Raw genomic sequence first — 18,236 nt, 5'->3', positions numbered from 1 at the left:
ATGTTTAAATTTAGGGACAATCTGCATTGCACGAAACTGGAAAGAGGCCATCAGAGAGCTACCTATTACTTCCCGATTCTCTGCCTGGTCCCAGGTGCAGGTTAGAGTAACCTAGGAGCTGCCAGAGCACAACAGTCCATTAAGGACAGTCTGCCAACTAAACATAGCTAGAACACAGGGCACTCTGGCCACACCACCTCCCTCTTGTTCTCTATCTAATATTTGTCCTCTACTATGAAATTGACTTATTATTACTTGGGCTTTAGACGTCCCCAGGTCACCTCCTCCCCACCCAGGGGAATAAAGAGTGGAGCAGGTGCATCCATCCCTCATTTCCTTCACCAATTGTGATAAAGTCCCGAGCCTGTATTGGTGGGTCATAGAATCATAGAATATCAGAGTTGGAAGGGACCTCTGGAGGTCATCTAGTCCAACCCCCTGCCCAGAGCAGGACCAACCCCAACTAAATCATCCCAGCCAGGGCTTGGTCAAGCCTGACCTTAAAAACTTCCAAGGAAGGGGATTCCACCACCTCCCTAGGTAACTCATTCCAGTGTTTCACCACCCTCCTAGTGAAAAAGTTTTTCCTAACATCCAACCTAAATCTCCCCCACTGCAACTTGAGACCATTACTCCTTGTCCTGTCATCTGCTATCACTGAGAATAGTCTAGATCCATCCTCTTTGGATCCACCTTTCAGGTAGTTAAAAGCAGCTATCAAATCCCCCCTCATTCTTCTTTTCCGTAGACTAAGCAATCCCAGTTCCCTCAGCCTCTCCTCATAAGTCATGTGTTCCAGACCCCTAATCATTTTTGTTGCCCTTCGCTGGACTCGCTCCAATTTATCCACATCCTTCTTGTAGTGTGGGGCCAAAACTGCACACAGTACTCCAGATGAGGCCTCACCAATGTCTAATAGAGGGGAACGATCACGTCCCTCGATCTGCTGGCAATACCCCTACTTATACATCCCAAAATGCCATTGGCCTTCTTGGCAACAAGGGCACACTGTTGACTCATATCCAGCTTCTCGTCCACTGTCACCCTTAGGTCCTTTTCCGCAGAACTGCTGCCTAGCCATTCGGTCCATAGTCTGTAGCGGTGCATTGGATTCTTCCGTCCTAAGTGCAGGACTCTGCACTTGTCCTTGTTGAACCTAATCAGATTTCTTTTGGCCCAATCCTCCAATTTGTCTAGGTCCTTCTGTATCCTATCCCTCCCCTCCAGCGTATCTACCACTCTTCCCAGTTTAGTGTCATCTGCAAATTTGCTGAGAGTGCAATCCACACCATCCTCCAGATCATTTATGAAGATATTGAACAAAACCGGCCCCAGGACCGACCCTTGGGGCACTCCGCTAGATACCGGCTCCCAACTAGACATGGAGCCATTGATCACTACCCGTTGGGCCCGACAATCTAGCCAACTTTCTACCCACCTTGTAGTGCATCCATCCAGCCCATACTTCTTTGACTTGCTGACAAGAATACTGTGGCAGACCGTGTCAAAAGCTTTGCTAAAGTCGAGGAATAACACGTCCACTGCTTTCCCTTCATCCACAGAACCAGTTATCTCATCATAGAAGGCAATTAGATTAGTCAGGCATGACTTGCCCTTGGTGAATCCATGCTAACTGTTCCTGATCACTTTCCTCTCGTATAAGTGCTTCAGAATTGATTCCTTGAGGACATGCTCCATGATTTTTCCGGGGACTGAGGTGAGGCTGACCGTCCTGTAGTTCCCAGGATCCTCCTTCTTCCCTTTTTTAAAGATTGGCACTGCATTAGCCTTTTTCCAGTCTTCCGGGACTTCCCCCGATCACCATGAGTTTTCAAAGATAATGGCCAATGGCTCTGCAATCACATCCGCCAATTCCTTTAGCACTCTCGGATGCAGCACATCTGGCCCCATGGACTTGTGCACGTCCAGTTTTTCTAAATAGTCCCGAACCACTTCTTCCTTCACAGAGGGCTGGCCACCTCCTCCCCATGCTGTGCTGCCCAGTGCAGTAGTCTGGGAGCTGACCTTGTTCGTGAAGACAGAGGCAAAAAAAGCATTGAGTACATTAGCTTTTTCCACATCCTCTGTCACTAGGTTGCCTCCCTCATTCAGTAAGGGGCCCACACTTTCCTTGGCCTTCTTGTTGCCAACATACCTGAAGAAACCCTTCTTGTTACTCGTAACATCCCTCGCTAGTTGCAACTCCAGGTGTGATTTAGCCTTCCTGATTTCATTCCTACATGCCCGAGCAATATTTATATACTTATCCCTGATCATTTGTCCAATCTTCCACTTCTTGTAAGCCTCTTTTTTGTGTTGAAGATCAGCAAGGATTTCACAGTTAAGCCAAGCTGGTCGCCTGCCATATTTACTATTCTTTTTTTACACATCAGGATGGTTTGTCCCTGTAACCACAATAAGGATTCTTTAAAATACAGCCAACTCTCCTGGACTCCTTTCCCCCTCATGTTATTCTCCCAGGGGATCCTGCCCATCAGTTCCCGGAGGGAGTCAAAGTCTGCTTTTCTGAAGTCCAGGGTCTGTATTCTGCTGCTTTCCTTTCTCCCTTGTGTCAGCTGAGCAGCGGGGAACAGCAGAGCAGCAAACAGCAGGAGTTTGCCTGGGAGTTCGCCTGGGGTGAGCCCACTGAGGCTTACATCTTGCCAGCTTCTCTGAGTAATTACTGCATACTGCGCTTCTGGGAAGTTTCAGTGGCCTCAAACTTGATAAGGCCCCAGTGTGACCTCCCTTTCTCAGTGTAGCGGCAAGAGTCACAGCCTATTGAGTAGGGGTAGCTGTGTTAGTCTGGATCTGTAAAAGCAGCAAGGAGTCCAGTGGCACCTTATAGACTAACAGACATATTGGAGCACAAGCTTTCGTGGCTTACTTTCATCACCGACCAGTATGGGAAATGGGAAGGGGGATTACCCCCCAGTCTCTGTAGCTCCATCGTGCTCAGTAAGCACAGTTCGGCATCCTGCCTGGACCAAGTCCTGCTTTCCTTCTCCAGGGGATCTCTGTAGAGTATGGGAGGGATGGGGACTCAGGACCGCCCTCTACTCCAGGGACCCTAATTGTAGCAGCTATTGGTGGCTTTCCCTTCACCACTGATACCGCTTTGATTCCCTGGGCCACTTCCCCCATGGTCCCCTTTTCCTAGCTTCACCCTCACCTCAGGATTCAGCAATGCTTCCTCTCCTCCAGCTTCTTTCACCTCAGCCCCCTGGAGGGTACTGGAAGGAGAGCTTTTAAACAGTATAAGTGGGACCTTGATTGGTTTCAGCTGTCTCCATTAGCCTAAAGGCCTTAACTGGTTAATTGGCATCAGGTGTCTTAATTGGCCTAGAGTAGCCTTTGTTTGGCTATCCAGGCTGATATACCTGCCTTCCAGCACTCCCTTATATTCTTCTGTTCTGAATCTGTCACACAATACAGAATCCCAGAGGAGTAGGTCTCTGTAGTAGAAGGGAAGGAGGGCAGGTTGTAGAATCCATGTGGACAACACATCTCAAAGACCTACAGTTACTGTACTGTAAGTAACTGTTCTTTCCTCTTCTAGTGATTGTCCACATGGATTCCATTCTTTGTGACTAACAACCAGTTATCTGTTTGCTTGGAGGTGGACAATAGGAGACCTACTTAAATAATGATTGCCAGGTAGTCCTACAAAAGCAGGCATCTGATCTGAGAATCTCTGCAAAACAGAAGTGTCCTGTAACGGTGTGGACTGAGCTTCCCATAGCTAACTTACAGTTTCATAAAGAGCAATATTCTTCAAACAGGCAGCAGCAAAGGGTGCCTGAGCTCTAGAGGAATGAACCCTAATACGGCTAGGTGGATCTAACCTGGCTAATTTATAACATGTTCTTAAAAATGAGGAGACCCATTCTGAAATTGTCTGTGAAGATATGGCCTGACCCTCAACCCTTTCAACAAAGGCCACAAACTGGGGGTAGATGTGTTCCTGAATGATTTTTTTTTTTCCTGTTGGTGGTATAATAATTCCCTTACTGTATCAAATGTCTGAAATTTAGCTTCTGCCAAGGCTGATTGAGGTTTGGGGAAGAAAACTGTCAGATGAATGAACTGGTTCATATGGAACTCTGAAACAACCCTGGCCAGAAACTTAAGATAAGGCCTAACAGTAACACTGTCCTTATGAAGCACTGTAGAAGAGGGACCTCCCTTGAAGACCTGAATCTCCCCTACCCTTCCAGCTTATGTAATAGCTATAAAAAGCTATTTCTTCACTGACAGAAACCTGCTCCCTATGCCACCTAAGGGCTCAAATTAGGGACCCATCAACCCAGTTATTACAATGTTGAGGTCCCAAGGGGAAGGGAACTCCCGAACTGGGGGAAAACATGAATAAAGAGGGTGAGAAAATACAGTATGGCCCTGGATAGCAGAGCAATGTGCAGATATTGCTGCTAAATGGCCCCTTATAGAACTGATAAAGTCCCAATTGTTTCTGGGCTAGCACATGGTCCAATATTGGTGAAATGGGTCATCTCAAAGGAGAGAGATGCTGCTGAGATAGACAAATAGAAAACCTCTTCCACCTAGGTTTATAAGTCTGGTTGAGGCTTTCCTGCTTTGGAGTAGAATGTTTCAAACTTCATCTGAACTTCTTCTTTCAGTGGATGTCATCCAGCCAGCATCCTGGCTGCCAGATGTAGTAATATTGGGTCTGGATGTATGATGTGACCATGGTTTTGTGAGACTATGTCAGACAGAGCAGGCAAAGTAATCGGGGATTGCACTGAGAGAGTCACCAAATCCAAACACCAGAACTGCTTTGCCTATGCAGGGACAGTCATAATAATCAATCCTAGATCTTGCCTCAGTTTCCTCAGGACTGTCAGTATCACAGGGACCAAGGGGAAGGCCTACAGCAGTCCCAGTGCCCAAAGGATAAGAAAGACATCTGACAGGTAACCCTGACTGGACCCCCGTCTGAGGCAGAACACTTCACACTTCTTGTGGTCTACAGCAAATAGGTTTTTGGTTGTAGTTATTGTTTTACTTTCCAACTAGTTTATCAAAGTTAATTTAAAAAGACAGAAAATGGTGAATCCTTTGCTTTTTTCTTTTTTGATGCTAAATTTGCCATTTGACAGAAGAAAAGTTTCTCTTCCTTCCTCAAACAAATTAATGATGACTTCATCCATCTTAGGCTTCACTCTTGTGGTTTATGTTGTCACCAGAACAAATTGATAGAATAATGTCCTTGTAACTCACTAAAACCTATATAGCATTCTCTAGGTATTAGCTAATTTTTCACATGCCACTTTCTTGATATATGCACAACTGCACAAAGGTGTGGTGTTAACCCTTGTCATCCTGAACTGTTAGTCACGATTAATGCATGACCATGTAATTATTGCAAAATTAATTCCACCACAATTTATTGCATGATTATTTCAATTTCCTAAACCTTTCTACAAACTCCAAGAAGCTGCCATACCCATTTTCCTCCACAGCAGGGAACCAAAGGAAAACAAGGAGACTGCTTTTGAATAACAAGCTCCAACAATTTCTCTGATCCAAGCTTTGAACACCAGCATCTGGTATAGCTACTTTAAACTATGAAAGCCCTGTGTGCTTTTTTGACTGTTCTGCTGTTCTACTTAATAAGGTAAATTAACTGCAATGCCCTGAGGTTCTAGAGCTATTGTCTGTTCTGTGAACACCTATGCCATTCATGTTCTGAAAAATTCATTCAATAACCCATTTCTTCCCTAGCTTTATCTCCCTGTATTTGGCACATAAACACCTGTGCCCAATGTTCAGCTTACAGAATAGTTTACCTAGTAAGATCATTGAGCCCCACTGATTTTGGTAATTGGTTAATCATGGGATGTAAAAGACAGTCAGTCTCCTGCTACAGAAACCTGATAGTTCTGTGTGTACATTGCAGAGAAAGTAGAAAACAGACCTGTGATAAAGTTCCTGCTCTACCTTGGTGGGTCTTGCGCTTATTGGCGGATTTGCTCGCCTTGGAGCTTCACGGCAGCCCTCAGATTGGCCGTTTTTCTGAACCCAGAGTCCAGGTTGATTCCTCCTGTGTCTGACCAGGAGTTGGGAGGATCTGGGGGGGAACCCGGCCCGCCCTCTACTCTGGGTGCCAGGCCAGGGCCCTGGGGAATGCAGCTGTCTAGAGTGCCTCCTGGAACAGCTGTGCGACAGCTACAACTCCCTGGGCTACTTCCCCATGGCCTCCTCCCAACACCTTCTTTATCCTCACCACAGGACCTTCCTCCTGGTGTCTGATAATGCTTGTACACCTCAGTCCTCCAACAGTCCACGTTTTCACTCTCAGCTCCTCGTGCCGCTTGCTCCCAGCTCCTCACACACACACCACAAACTGAAGTGAGCTCCTTTTTAAAACCCAGGTGCCCTGATTAGCCTTCCTTAATTGATTCTAGCAGCTTCTTGATTGGCTGCAGGTGTTCTAATCAGCCTGCCTTAATTGTGTCCAGAAGCTTTCTGATTTTTCTGGAACCTTACCTGTTACCTTACCCAGGGAAAAGGGACCTACTTAGCCTGGGGTTAATATATCTGCCTTCTATTACTCTCCTCTAGCCATCTGGCCCGACCCTGTCACAGACCCTATAACCTCATTGCTGAATCACTCACCTATGAGTGTAAGTGGGACACTTAAGCAGAAATCCTGGTGTGAAATCCTGGCCTCACTGAAGTCCATGAGAGTTTTGCCATTAACTTCAATGAGCCAGCATTTCATCCCTGTTCCTAGCACAGCACCAGAGAAAACAAAGGGGAACGCCATCAGGACTGGGGCAAAAGAATCTTTCTTCCCTCCTAAGCTATGACCACAGCAGCAACTTCTACACAGCTTCTACTACAGCATTGCTACTGTCTCCATACTTGCCCTAAATGAGGTTGTCAGTGGATCCGAATAATCCTGAACCTACTAGCCACATTCCTTTCTTCCCCGCCTTCCTTTATCAACAGCAACAGCATTAGTAGGTCTTCTAGTTCAAATAAACGAAAATGGAACTGTGCAAGTAAAAATACATTTTTCAAATTAGCAAATATTTGTCACTGGCACACAACCCTTTTGTTTCTATCATATATCTATAACAAAGAAAGTAAAAGTGTGCATATGATGCCAGATACCTAAGTAATTTGCGAACTCTAACCTACCTTTTTATTGGTCCTGAATGATACAAAGATATATTATCTTTCTTTAAGGGTTAATTGTTTCTTTGAGATATAACAATTCTGTGTAGAGGAGAACTGTAGTATCACCAACATTTGGAAACTAAACCATTCTGTCAGATGACAGGGAACAGTCTAAAATCTTCAAATTTCTTTAGAAAATAGCCAAGTGGACACAGTGTGTGTGTACGTGTGTATGGGTGGGTTGGGGGAAAGAAATGTTGTGTTTTTTAAGCAAAATATTTTTTTTAATAAAGGAAACAAGTGTACTGGAAAAGTAGAATGGTTTTTTACTAACATGCCAACATAATCAGTTAATGTTAATCATTAATACACAGAGTGCAACCTATTGTAGTTGCCAAAATACAGCTCAAATTAATACATATACTTTTACCTGTTGAGCATATAAAACAAGAAAAGAATATATAATGAAAGCTTATTCGTTTCACTTTAACTTCAGCCACACGAGAGTGCAAAAAGTGTTTGAGACCAGCTACACTGGGCAGGTAAGTATGTCTACGATAAATTAATTTGGCTAAACTTAATCCCTGGTATAGCTCCATTGATGCAGTTGCTGCTATGGAAATGAAGGTGAGCAATGAGATTTCAAATGCTCTTGTCCTGTTGTTTAAGTTGCATTTACTTACATCATATGACAAAGTAATATTCTTTTTATTTTCAAGTGTATTGAAAGTCTGTTCATTTTAAATTATAGTAAGGATTTCTTGTTTAAAACCCATATTATATTTATATGTAACATACCTTACCTTTGCTAAATCACAAATGCTTAATGTCTGTTTTAAATGTTAATGCTGTTTTCCATTTACTATAAAATAAATGACCATGGTAAATACAAAAGTAATCTTTCTAATCATCTGCCTAATTAGATTATACAAACATACTACTATTATTCTAAATCGTTTCTCGGGCAGTGACTATTGTCTTGTCAGTAGAAATATATTATTGACTCTAACCAAGTTTTATGCCCCTCGTTACCTACACACACCTCTGCTTTTTTTATACCATAATCTACAAATAGGGAGTAAAATATTTCCTTTGTTTTTTTCAAAAGGGATATCGAGACTGTGGCCTCAGGTAAAATGCAATACATTTTTCAATAGTGTTTTACCTTTTCTCTAAAAAAATCACAAAGATGCCCCCACTACCTGGGGACTTTTCCTGGCGCACACATGAACAAATTAAAGTTCTGTTACATTACTCTGAGCAAGATGCTAAGAGTTGGTGGTGTTGACCCCAATTAAACTATGTGTCAGCAGAGGTGGAGTTTACAACTGTCATGCCTCTTTTTCAGATAAAGTATAAAAGATCAAGAAGCATACAGTGCTCTCCACTCTAGCTGCTCTCAATCTTGTGGTGCTTTAGCTATTTTTTAAAAACAAAAACACCACCAATGTCACTCTCCAGCCGAAGCTACCTTACTGGTACAAGCTCCACTTTCCAGCCTATTGCACCCAGTCTAAGTGGTTCAACCTACAGGAAAACAGCTATCCGAAAGTATCAGGCACCGAGTGTCTATGGGGGAGCTGGTGGCTATGGCACCCGCATTTCCACCAGCACTAACTATGGAGGAGGCTTTGGTAGTGGCTTTGGCAGTGGATTTCAACTCAACACCAGCAGTAGTGACATCCTGCTTGGTGGAAATGAGAAACTGACCATGCAAAATCTGAATGACCGTTTGGCTTCCTATCTGGAGAAAGTGCATTTTCTAGAAAAAGCCAACTCCCAGCTTGAAAAGCAGATCAGGGAGTACTATGGGAATAGATCCTCAACTACAACGCATGACCACAGTCAATATTTTAAAACCATTGAAGACCTCCAAAACAAGGTAAGAAATCATAAAAGTATCCATTATTTTGTAACTTTATATGCTTCTGTACTCCAATTATTAGAGAATGAAGAGAGTCAGCTAGCTGTGAATATTTTTTTTTTTTCAATTCACTGTGGCCTCACTGTATGTACGCTAACCATTTAACTTTGGCAAGATGCAGGTTAAATTGTGCAAAGTCAGTTTATCACATCTCATTTTATATTGCTATAAAAATGTCTATGGATATGTGTAACCTAACAGTTCAAAATCTATCATAAAGGCTGAATTAATTCTTCTATAATTACATAATATAGGGTTTTTCAACTGTAGATTTCAAAGTGGGGCTTTCTAGAGAAGATATAATTATCCCTATTTTACAGCTGAGGAAACTGAGGCACAAAGAAGTGAAGTCACTTGCCCAAGATAATACACCAAATCAAGAGCAGGGGTGAGGACAGAACTAATGTTTCCTGCCTCTCATTACATTGCACTATCCAATTAACCACACTCACAACTGGAGTGTGAGAATATAAAACTTTAATTCTTTCCTCAATGTTGTAGAAGGTCACACACTCTAAGTTTAGACACTTACCTTCATATTAATGTAAATTATTTCAGAAGTTCTAAGTTCATAGAAGGCTTTAAAGGCTTTGAAAGTGCTGTTACAGTTTGTCATAATCAACGTATGAATGGATCACCAAACACTCAATGACAAGTAACCTATTTCTTAATATCACGGAATTAAAAAAAACCCAAGATAAAGCGACGTTAAGGATCAGATTTATACCTACAAAAGACAGGAAATTTAGAGTAAATGGTAAAATTCCTTTCTTAGCTCATCTTAAATTGTTTATTAAAAAGGTCTCCCAGCATCCATTAATTTTATTTATCTATGTATAATAGTGAGTATTTTTTTAAAGACAGCATTTTGGTTATCTCTGTGGATTGCTATGTATTTGTGGGCTTCACATCAGACTTTTAGACTTTGTTTTTCTTCTTGTGTGTGTGTGTGTTTAATCTAATCTCTTACACCTGGACAACAGTAAATAAACAGATTGTTATCTGGGAGGTGCTGTTTATTGAGGCAATCTAAAAATCCAAAGTTCTCTTTGCAGTTTCATAATTAACTGATTTCCCCAAGTAATTTCAGTTGTCATTTTTTATTATTTATTTAAACATTCTGTTGACTATTTACACAAAAACATTAATACTTAATCTTTTTTCAACTGTTCAAGTAGCAGTGAAGGAAAATGTCTCATCATTTTACATATCGGACCCCATGTTGCCAGTGTCACAAATATTACATTCCAAAGAGAAGGTCTCTAACAGCAAGATATTCAGCAATGTGGATTAAGGTTTTAAACTTTATTTTAAAATCCAGTTCATTGTAGATCTAGAGGGAAGTCACTTTCTGACTACTATGCTGAGCAAACTAGGTGCAGCTTTCATTTACAGGAAACCAGTGTCTTTCCAATGTCTGACCTATAGGCATTATTCATGAGCGTCTATCTTTATACCTGCAAAAAAATCTCCCTTGTCAAAATATCACGACTGACAGAATGCGTGGCTCCTAAGATTATGACATGATGAGGGAGGAAACTGTGGAAAGAATCAATTCACACATATGACACCATACTTAATGTAACATTTACATCATGGTTTTTGATGTTCCTGAAGGTTTTTTCAAAAGCTTCTTCAAAAAGTGGCCTCCCCTGTTAAACACTCTTCTTAATTTTAATAAAAATGGTCTCCCCAGCCCATTTCATTTTTTTTTTCCTGCTGGAGATGTGAGCCTTGAGATTTTGATAGGCCTCTCTTCAACGTTGCCCATAGTTTGTGTTTTAATTTTTCTATGGTCTTGAGATTTTTTCTTGTTTACAGCATCAAGTGGTCTGGACCATACCTTTTGGCCAGCCTACAAGATATATTTTACAAATTACCCTAAATTCTTTGTGACAGTCCAAGCATATTCTGCTCCAGGAATTTTTACAAAAAAACACCCTCTCTGTGGTGCAATCTGGTGCATTCCAAAGGCAAAAAAAATTAATTGGTCTTCAGACATAGCTAAGATCTAGCATAATAATAAACCATGGCAGGAACACTGTAGTGGTATCTAGAGATGGGAATGAAATCCACCAGAAGCAGGGAAATATGCATGCATGCGCATGCGCACACACACACAAACTGAAACATAATGTATGTGTGGGTACATGCACTAACATTATTGACATTTTTCCTTCTATTTTATGTCTCATATCTCTTCCCTAGTTTTTCAAAGTCTGTAGTTTTCTTTCCTTCTTCCTCCAGTTCTGGAAATGAGAAGCTTGAAACAATGACAAAATGTCAACAATATCACTTACCATTCTTTGTAGAGACAGGGTTATAGTTTGTAATAACACAAATCAATCTTTAAGTTAAGATGGGGTCACAAATCACAAACAACTAGAAGTTCAATGTATAAGACATCTCTTTTTCCATAACTTAATCTGTGCTTCAATGTTTTATTTAATCTTCATTTGCTTTGTCCCTAAGGGACTATGCCGACAGCATATAGTGTAGTCTCTGAAGAGTACAGGTAACCTTAGATTTGCCTTCCCTTAACACTATAAATTAGAGAGGAATGTATCTGCCTATATATCAAGATTTTCTGAAAACAGAACAATCTGATTGCTGGCACAGATTCCATATTTCAAAATGTCATCCAAAGTTATTTTTATAACATTTAAATATTGGTTTGGTTTGCTAACTCTAGATTACTTTACAATCTATCATCTTCTTTTCCAGATTGGTGCTGCACATCTGGAAAATGCCCGGCTCGTTCTGCAGATCGACAATGCCAAGCTGGCTTCTGATGACTTTAGAATGAAGTAAGTTTCTATGATGAATTAATGTGATGTCCTCCCCAAATGTCAGTCAAGTGATCTCTTTAAAAGTCAGCGGGGTCTTCTGGCAAATGTGTGTTTTTTAGGAGAGAACTGAATGCCTTCAGATCACTGAAATTGAATAGTAATACAAAATGGATACATTACATAAATCCCACCTGCCCTATTCCCACAGAGAAACCCTACATATACACGTGTATATCTTGTCTTGGTAATAAAGTTATTGGAGTTAAAATTGAGAATTAAACTGTTTGTTTGTCCCTAAAGAGTCAGTAAAAAGGCAATTTGCAGAGTGAGATAGTAATAGTTCGTGATTCTCTGAGACAGAACTACAGTCCTAGCTTATCACGGTAAAGCATATCAGTAATTAATTACATATTAATTGCACATTAGTAATTATATATTAATGATGCTGGAATGAACATTTATTTTCCAGGTATGAGAATGAGCTAGCAATCAAACAGAATGTGGAAAATGATCTTGCTGGACTACTCAGAGTCCTTGATGACTTGACCTTGTCAAAGGCAGACTTAGAGCTACAGATTGAAGGTCTGAATGAAGAGCTGACTTTCCTCAAGAAAAACCATGAAGAGGTGAGAGCAGCAGAGAAACTCATTCAGAATTCACATATTTTCTCAATGACACACAGAAAACATTTGACACATGCAAATCTTGTTAAGAATACTGAAAATTCCATGGTTAATCTGAAAAAACATAAACTTTATAATTTGAGACATAAAGTGAAAAGATAAAACTAAGAATGTTAACCAATCTTGGTTTCTTCCGTTCTTTTCAAGAAGTAGGGTCACATAACTGAAATCTGGAATTAACCTGCTACTCTATTAGTTACTAACAGAAAGCCTGAATTGTGTCATACGTTAGGCTTCCTTTGTTACAATCCATAACACAAAATGATTCCTCTTAGCAATCATAAGTCATAGTATTAACTTTTTCATACCTACTTTCTTTCTAACTGTGTAGAAAAATATGACATTTTAGAGGCTCTGAAAATTAAGGTGTGATGGTCTTCCTTTAGTTTAAAGAATATCCTTTGGTTCTATGGGCCACCACTAAATGCAAAACCAGATAACTGGGAGCCAAGACTCCTGCACTCTAGTCACAGTTCTGACACTGCTCACTATGACCTTGGGGAAATCAGAACACTTCAGTCTCTTTGGTCACTCGATTACAGACCTAAAAGTTGCAATTCTTCAACAAAAAAACTTCAAAACAGACTCCAACAATGCTGAATTGGAATTAATTTGCAAACTGGATACAATTAATTTAGGCTTGAATAGAGACTGGGAGTGGATGTGTCATTACACAAAGTAAAACTATTTCCCCATGTTTATTCCCCCCACGCCACCCCGCACTGTTCCTCAGACGTTCTTGGCAACTGCTGGAAATGGCCCACCTTGATTATCACTACAAAAGTCCCCCCCCACCCACCCGCCCTCTCCTGCTGGTAATAGCTCACCTTAAGTGATCACTCTTGTTACAGTGTGTATGGTAACACCCATTGTTTCATGTTCTCTATGTATATAAATCTTCCTCACTGTATTTTCCACTGCATGCAGCTGATGAAGAGAGCTGTAGCTCACAAAAGCTTATGCTTAAATAAATTGGTTAGTCTCTACGGTGCCACAAGTCCTCCTTTTCTTTTTGCGAATACAGACTAACACAGCTGCTACTCTGAAACATTTCACCTCAGTATCTTAGTTTTCTCTGCCATAAAATGGGGAAAACAGTACATCAGAGGGGGTGGGTTGTAAGGTTTTAATTAATATTTGTAAAGTGACTGAGAGTCTCTGAAGAAAGGTGCTAACGCAGGCCTAGGAATTACTTTTTATAGCCCTATTTCTATGCATTTTGAATTTGTTTGTCTTTCTGTCTTAAGATGACTGCACGTTTCTCTTCCTATTTAAAAGGTTAACTGATGTTCATAAATATAGAATTATCTATAATCATTATTGTTTGTAGGAAGTTGGTGAACTGCGTAAACAGCTAGGGGGCACAGTTAATGTAGAGGTGGATGCTGCTCCGAGCACTGATCTTGCCAAGATTATGGAAAACATGAGACAGCAATATGATAGCATGGCAGAAAAGAATCGTCAAGAAGCCAAAGACCACTTTGATAAACAGGTAAAGTCTCACTGATCATATAGCAGCAGCACCTCACAAGGAGTTCAGTCAAGATTTAAAATTGAACTTCACTGCCTTTACACCTTCTTTTCCATTCTTTGTATTTCAGACAGAAGAAGTGAACCAGGAAGTCGCTATTAACATTGAACAACTGCAAACCAAAAAAACTGAGATCACAGATCTGAGACGCACTTTCCAGGGTCTCGAGATAGAGCTGCAGTCCCAGCTTATTACGGTAAAGCATATCTAAAATTTAACATAGGGAATATCTTTAACAGATAGTTGTTTGGATAAACAAGGAACTACAAGGTTTTTCAATGTAAACATAATTTAAAAATACAAATAAGTAAGTCCTCTATTTCACCTTCTGTAGAAAAAGGCTTTAGAAGACACACTGGCTGAGACTGAAGCACTTTATGGTTCACGACTTGCCCAAATACAGGCTGCAATTGGCAATGTAGAGGCACAGCTGATGCAGCTTCGAGCTGACATGGAGAGCCAGAGTTCTGAGTACAGTTCTCTGCTGAACATAAAGACACGGTTGGAAATGGAGATTGCCACTTACCGACGCCTACTGGAGGGAGAGGATAGTAGGTAAGGAACTGAGTATCAGTGAAGTCTGCTGTTTAGTTCAGTTTTCTATCATAGAATATCAGGGTTGGAAGGGACCTCAGGAGGTCATCTAATCCAACCCCCTGCTCAAAGCAGGACCAATCCCCAGTTTTTGCCCCAGATCCCGAAATGGCCCCCTCAAGGATTGAACTCACAACCCCGGGTTTAGCATGCCAATGCTCAAACCACTGAGCTATCCCTCCCCCCCCCCCAAGTCAGCAATTATTCTAAATACTCTTTATAAAGGCTGCCTAGGGGTAAAAAGAGGACAGATGTTGAATTACACTTGCATTCAATAAAATGAATGGATAAAGGATACTTCTGCATATTAAAATTTGTTCCTGCCAACACTGGTTACTCTACTGGTGGTGTCCAGTCTGGCTGAAACTAAAGAGAATGAAAGTCAAAGACAAACAAGCAAAGTGAGAAGGTAATTATGCTCTAAAATAGAAAAATATTTGTATTTTAAAAAATGAGTACAAATGCTTCCCCCACAAAAAGTAACAGTGAAATGACCAATTACAAGTACCCTTGTTGTATATGGTAACGTCTTTTCTAAACTATGGCACTGAACTGTTCAGCTTCTGGGGCAACCTGATTGGTAGCACAAGGGCGCTCTTCATTATCCTTTGCACCATGGATATCTCTGCAAAGCAGCATGGGGAGAGAAGATGTGGACAATCTGGGACTTGGCCAGTGGGTCTGAAAACAATGTGGCACTCTTTAGTAAAGCAGGCTACAGGCATTACTGCATTGTCACACCTCCTTGCAGAAACTATTGCTGATCAGTGATTGAAAGACAGAGAGAGTGTGTGTTCCGGAATGTACAGGTTAAAAATACGCTCCCCTTCCCCCTGGTGCACATGGTGGGTCAGTGCCCCCAACTGGTCTTGTTACTTCCTGTTGACTCGTTGGCTACTCTCAGGTAAGTCTGTCCTCCTTTCCCATTCCATATAACCCAAATGTGGTAGCGACTTTTCAAGGAGCTCCGCTCTCTTTTTCCTGCTGACAGTCAGTCAGTTAGTCACCACATTCAGCTGCAGAGAGGACATTCTAGAGGCTGCTAAAGAAGTTGGTTGGTTCAGTATCCACCAAGCCTCCTCACAGTACCTGACACAAAGTTCATTTACTTAGGCTTTGTTCCATTCCCCCCAGAGATAACTGTTTGTAGAACTGAGTGAGATTAATCCAAGGAATTTAACAAGAAAAACAATGTTTAGCACATGTTTAAGTACCTTGCTGTATTGGGGTTTAAGTGAACAAATTAAATGTACAAAGATCAGTGATCTCAACATTTCTTAAATTTAATAAGCACCTTTATTTACAAAGTATGTTTTATTCATATATTTAACAGACCTTTACAGTCAGAAATATCTACTATTGAAGAGTCTGAGAGAGGTATGTCACTTAAATTTTTGTTTTCATATTTTTATATTTGGTTGCTACTAATTTGGCTGCATTAAAATTAATTAAGCTGATATAAAACAAATTGAGGTACTATAAGTCTTTCATATGCAAATATTAAATCAGTGAAATCTTATGGCAAAATTGCCAATTCAATTGCCTGACTATATAACTCTCAATGTAATGTTTCCGTTAAAAGCACCTTAGAACTATTCAGTTTGTACAAAACCTAACCACCAAAATATGCTCAGGAGGAATAAAAGATTCACTCAAAACAATGTTCTGTAAAAAGTTCAGGGTGATGTACAGGATGTTCAGTAATTGGAGAAACCATATTCTGTACACCAAGAAAGAAAGTTTACTTACTATCACAAAACAGCTACTAGTGTCACCTTTGCATATTCACACGTACAGGACTGGCGCCTCCTTGTGTTCAGCTGTATATTCTTCAAGAGATGACATGCATTGTCCTTGATGCTTCCCTTTTACATAGGTATTCCCCCACCTCCACCCTAGAACTGGCCTCAGCCCACACATGAATTGGACAGTACTATTTTGTTTATTCTTTTCCATAATGAGGGATTTTTTCCAAACAAGTGAAAGTGAACACTTCCATTTGCCCCAGCTATGACCAGCAGGCACTCTACTAATATGACAGCTGAAAACCCAGAATTTTGACTTCAGACTGAAATAAGCATATCATTTACACTTAAGAAGAAGCTCAATATCTATTTTACAATAAATGGCACTTTCATTCTTAAACCCACTGTTAAACTGAAGAGCAAAATTATACATGATCAGTAATTTAACTTTTCTTTTTCATGTGTGTTTCAAATTTTCTGATGTTCCACTCGATTATGCCAATGTGGGATTAAGGCAGTGCTTCCAAATATGACAGGTTTCAGGAAAGCTTATGTTCAAATAAACTGGTTAGTCTCTAAGGTGCCACAAGTACTCCTTTTCTTCCAAATATGTTTGCTCAACAGGCTGGAAAACTAAAAGTATAGAGCTAGTTACTGAAGTAAACATTAAAATATATTAATATAAATGTTTTAATTAACACTCTGTGCAATTTTATTTCCAGAAATAAATAAAATTAGGAAGATCAAGACAGTTGTTGAGGAGCTGATTGATGGCAAAGTTGTCTCCTCCCAGACCAAAGAGATTGAAGAGACAATATAAGCAGCATCAGCAGGGAGATGCCTCTGAACTTCTTAGAGTTAATGGCAAAAATTACTTGATTAAACTTCAATGGGAGTTGGATTGGACTGTTTTGTCGCCAAAAGTTTTATGCTGCTTTAATTAAAGTGCTTTGATTAAACTGCTGTTGCATTTCCACAGTATGCTCCTTGTGTCTGCAGAGTGAATCCACATTAGCAGCTCTTGCATCGACACAGAGAGCAGTGCACTGTGCAACTGGCCATAGGGTGCTTTGGGAAGGGTTTGCAATGCCTCATGGGGCAGATACAGCGTCATATGTTGCAGGTTTCTCAATCCCATCGTTCCGTGGGCCCGTGGACATCCTACTAGACTGCCAGCTGCTTTTCAACTAAAGTGTGTGAGGGGAGGGGGGAGTATGTGTGACAGGGAGCGTGTTGGGGGGGGGGAGACAGAGACAATGTGTGTTGCGGGAGTGTGTGCATTGGGGAGAGTGAACAAAACTCCCCCAACTTCTAAATTCAGACAGCCACCAGAAGGAACCAGTCCTGAGGCAGGGGGAGGGGGACATCCCTGACATCAGCCCCCCACCCTGGCGCTGCACAGCACAGCAGTCTCTCTCTCACACAGACATACACACACATGCCTCTGCCTGCCTGTCTCTGTATTCGTGAAAAGAAAAGGAGTACTTGTGGCACCTTAGAGACTAACCAATTTATTTGAGCATGAGCTTTCGTGAGCTACAGCTCACTTCATCGGATGCAGTATGCATCTCTAAGTATGTTAGTCTCTAAGGTGCCACAAGTACTCCTTTTCTTTTTGCAAATACAGACTAACACAGCTGTTACTCTGAAATCTGTATTCGTGGTGCTGTCAGAACTTCGAAAGGGGAGAGGGTGCATGCCTGCAGGGCAGCTGAGTTCAAAACGGTGAGCAGAGTGGTCACAGCGGGCATTGTGGGATACTGGGAGAGGCCAGTAAGGCAATATAACAAATGGCAGCAGCTGCACTGACGCTTTGTCGCTTTA

General features: G+C 41.1%; 1 protein-coding gene and 1 long non-coding RNA gene across 2 annotated transcripts in view; one reads left to right on the top strand and one right to left on the bottom strand.

Moving 5' to 3' along the window:
• Positions 1 to 18,236, bottom strand: part of LOC140903888 (uncharacterized) — a 315,051-nt gene that overhangs the window by 228,305 nt on the left and 68,510 nt on the right. The gene's annotated exons all lie outside the window — the stretch shown is intronic.
• Positions 7,509 to 17,631, top strand: LOC140903787 (keratin, type I cytoskeletal 19). The gene is made up of 9 exons (XM_073325577.2): positions 7,509 to 7,773; positions 8,495 to 9,028; positions 11,795 to 11,877; positions 12,329 to 12,485; positions 13,873 to 14,034; positions 14,144 to 14,269; positions 14,408 to 14,628; positions 16,001 to 16,044; positions 17,135 to 17,631. The coding sequence occupies exons 2-9, from the start codon at positions 8,594 to 8,596 to the stop codon at positions 17,230 to 17,232; spliced, it is 1,326 nt and encodes a 441-aa protein (XP_073181678.1). The 5' UTR covers positions 7,509 to 7,773; positions 8,495 to 8,593; the 3' UTR covers positions 17,233 to 17,631.

Source organism: Lepidochelys kempii, chromosome 27 (genome assembly GCF_965140285.1).
Source record: "Lepidochelys kempii isolate rLepKem1 chromosome 27, rLepKem1.hap1, whole genome shotgun sequence".
Lineage (NCBI taxonomy): Eukaryota > Metazoa > Chordata > Testudines > Cheloniidae > Lepidochelys > Lepidochelys kempii.
This window is presented reverse-complemented; position numbering and strand designations above follow the sequence as displayed.